The following is a 3,855-nucleotide window of genomic DNA, read 5'->3' as shown; positions in this document are numbered from 1 at the left end:
TGTCAGAAAGTTACTAAAGTTGCCTGGGTGAGAGGTGGTGGTGGCCTGGGGTGGGCTCACCCTGAAGCTAGTGAAGCTTTCGCTTCAGGGCCCCTTGCTCATAGGAGCCCCTTTTCAGCTGGGTAAGAACCTGCACAATGTATTCATGATGTCCTTATGTATTTGTGATACTTGCAGAAATAGCATATTTTGCCTGTTAACTGTTAAGACAGCTGTTTCTTTCCACTCCTTTCACCGTGTTTCCACTTGGGTGGGGTGATAGAGGTGTGATGGTGTGCATTTTTAGGGTCTGTCAGGGAGAAGTTGAGTTGGGCTTATGTCATTTTAACTAGAGTTTGGAAAGGTGTTTTGCAGTGGTTGCATCACACAAATGAAGCCTACTTCTTTCATAATCTTTACACTTATTGGAGAGCTAAAGAAATACAGATTAAAAACTAATGAGACATGAAATCAAAGTGATAAAGATTAACTGTAAATTCACTAGAAATTTTTATGACATCTGGGAGTGAACTGTATAACCCTCATATTTTCAAATTTCATTAATTTATTAAGGAGACATATTATGAGTGGAATTGAGAGTTTGTTGATTGTTTGATAACCTAACTGAGATGAATGAGTCATATGACATATTAGGAAAATATTTAAATTTCTTGCTGTTTTGACAAGGCGAAGATATATAAAACTCATACTACACCATTCCACCATTCTCAGTTAGAGCATCAGCAACATACACATTACTATATATAAAATGGATAACCACTAGTAACCTGCTGTAAAGCACAGGGTGGCTTATATGGAAAAGAATCTGAAAAAAGAATTGACATATGTTTATGTATAATCGATTCTCTTTGCTGTACACCTGAAACTAATGTGACATTGTAAGTCAACTATACTCCAATAAAAATTAAAAAAGAAAAAAAAATCAACAGCAGACTGTTCAGTGAGTTTTGCTGATTCAAAGCGTATTTAAGATTAGTCATCTACATAGAAAAACTTGAAATGCTCTGAAATCTTATACCTCACCTACAGAAGAAAGTAGAAAGTGATTTTTCCAAATTTGACCGAGACCTTATTTATGGAGCACTGCAATAAAGTGTGGTAATGCTGAAATAGAAATTTTAAGCTCTCAGTAATGGTCCCATCACTTCATGGGAAATAGATGGGGAAACAGTGGAAACAGTGTCAGACTTTATTTTTCTGGGCTCCAAAATCACTACAGATGGTGACTGCAGCCATGAAATTAAAAGGCGCTTACTCCTTGGAAGGAAAGTTATGACCAACCTAGATAGCATATTCAAAAGCAGAGACATTACTTTGCCAACAAAGGTCCGTCTAGTCAAGGCTATGGTTTTTCCTGTGGTCATGTACGGATGTGAGAGTTGGACTGTGAAGAAGGCTGAGCACCGGAGAATTGATGCTTTTGTTTTTGTTTTTTTTTAAAACAAAGAACCGTGTGTGTGTTATTCTTCGGGGCAGGCTGGAATTCCGGCACAGAGAGACCTCAGGGGCTCTGCTGGGCAGCACGAAGGAGTTTCTCCTCCCGCTGCTTCCGTATCCTCTCTTCGAATTCTTCTAGCTCCCCGCGCTGGTCCTCCTTCTCAGGGGGCCACAGCTCCCTCTTGCGCTGTGTGACATAGTCCTCAAACCACTCGGCCTGATTGGCAATCCAGAACATAGCCACAGGGAAGGTGAGGTAGATGGTCATCCGAAACACCTCAAGCTTCACCCCCATGTTTCTGCTCTTAGGCTTCACAGCCGCTTCCGCCCAAAAAATGAATTGATGCTTTTGAACTGTGGCGTTGGAGAAGACTCTTGAGAGTCCCTTGGACTGCAAGGAGATCCAACCAGTCCATTCTGAAGGAGATCAGCCCTGGGATTTCTTTGAAAGGAATGATGCTACAGTTGAAACTCCAGTACTTTGGCCACCTCATGCGAAGAGTTGACTCATTGGAAAAGACTCTGATGCTGGGAGGGATTGGGGGCAGGAGGAGAAGGGGACAACAGAGGATGAGATGGCTGGATGGCATCACTGACTTGATGGACGTGAGTCTGAGTGAACTCCAGGAGTTGGTGATGGACAGGGAGGCCTGGTGTGCTGCGATTCATGGGGTCGCAGAGAGTCGGACACGACTGAGCGACTGATCTGATCTGAATGATCCTCTACTCGCTAGAGGAAAAGCTAGATTATCCACTGTCTTTATGAAGAAATATTCCAAAAATTGTTTTCATGTGAAGAGGTGATCAGAGAGTATGGAGCTAAAAACATGGAAAATTAGGCAAGTGTGTGAACATACCAGTAAAAGCAGTACATCATTTTTCTGAGTTTTATAAAGTTTGTAGTGTTTTTCAATATTAAAATTTATTTCATGTGTGATTTTTTAAAAAACTTGTTTATTTTAATTGGAGGCTAATTACTTTACAATATTGTAGTGGTTTTGCCATATATTGATGTTAATCAGCCATGGGTGTACATGTGTCTTCCATCTTGAACCTCCCCCACCACCTACCTCCCCTTCCCATCCCTCAGATTGTCCCAGTGTACTGGCTTTGAGTCCCCTGATTCATGTATTGAACTTGGATTGGCGATCTATTTCACATATGGTAATATATATGTTTCAATGCTATTCTCTCAAATCATCCCACCCTGGCCTTCTCCCAAGTCCAAAAGTCTGTTCTTTACATCTGTGTCTCTTTTGCTGTCTAGCATATAGGGTCATCATTACCATCTTTCTAAATTCCATATATATGTGTTAATATCCTGTATTGGTGTTTTTCTTTCTGACTTACTTCACTCTCTATAATAGGCTCCAGTTCCATCCATCTCATTAGAACTGATTCAAATGCGTTCTTTTTAATAGCTGACTAATATTCCATTGTGTATATGTACCACAGCTTCACGTGTGATTTCTGTGCTCATTCTAAACACATGTTTATTTTCCCTATGATTTTGTATTCATAGCTTTGTATGCCTTTTCTTTAAATATGGCCTCGCACATTGGATAAGCCTTGGACCCTATAAGATCTGGATTTCTCTCTGACTTAGATGGTGGCTGTGAAATGGAGAAAAGTGGAGAGATTTAGGGTGGGTTTTGAAGGCAGAATAAATGCTTTAAGATAATTTTATTCAAAGGTAAATGTATTAAAATGAGAAATAAAGTAACACCTCTAAACAACTTGGGTCTGGTTAACTAGGATTTGAATCTAGGTATTAGGTTAGAATGCATCTGTTCATTGTCATAGTTGAATCTTCAGTTTCCTTAGGTGGGTTTTGAGGATTCAGTTAGATGACACTGACAAAACGCTTCATGTGGTATCTGACATGTTGACTGTGCTTATGTGTTGCTGTTTTTAAGATGATGGGAGGTTTACTCTTTATATATATGTATATATATATATATATTTAGAAGATATTTATTTTTCTGTCTACTTCCCAATCTCTCTGCAAGAGTCAGCCCATTCTGCTTAGAGCTTTCTGATTTTTTTGAGGGACAAGGGAATCCCTCTTCATTGCTCCTTGCTGCTGCTGCTGCTGCTGCTAAGTTGCTTCAGTCATGTCCAACTCTTTGAGACCCCATGGACTGGAATGTAACCTGCCAGGCTCCTCTGTCCATGATATTCTCCAGCCAAGATTACTGAAGTGGATTGCCATTTCCTACTTCAGGGGATGTTCCTGATCCAAGGATCGAACCTGAATCTCCTGTGGCTCCTGCATTGCATGCAGATTCTTTACCACTGAGACACCAGGGAAGCCCTCATTGCTCCTTACTTGGCACTTATCAGCCAGCCAGCACCCAGTGTGAGGAGTCGTGCTCAGAAACAGTGGAGCCCTTTATCTGACTGGTCTGTGGAACATCA

At 40.8% G+C, this 3,855-nt stretch overlaps 1 protein-coding gene across 1 annotated transcript; it reads right to left on the bottom strand.

Moving 5' to 3' along the window:
* Positions 1 to 1,447: 1,447 nt before the first annotated feature.
* LOC102283396 (protein PET100 homolog, mitochondrial) lies at positions 1,448 to 1,764 on the bottom strand. Its single transcript, XM_005897264.3, has one exon. It carries the CDS (start codon positions 1,730 to 1,732, stop codon positions 1,502 to 1,504), a length of 231 nt encoding a protein of 76 aa, XP_005897326.1. The 5' UTR covers positions 1,733 to 1,764; the 3' UTR covers positions 1,448 to 1,501.
* Between the last annotated feature and the right edge of the window lie 2,091 nt (positions 1,765 to 3,855).

Source organism: Bos mutus, chromosome 14, assembly GCF_027580195.1.
Source record: "Bos mutus isolate GX-2022 chromosome 14, NWIPB_WYAK_1.1, whole genome shotgun sequence".
Taxonomy (NCBI): domain Eukaryota; kingdom Metazoa; phylum Chordata; class Mammalia; order Artiodactyla; family Bovidae; genus Bos; species Bos mutus.
The sequence above is the reverse complement of the archived record's forward strand: the minus strand, read 5'-3'. Positions and strand labels throughout refer to the sequence as shown.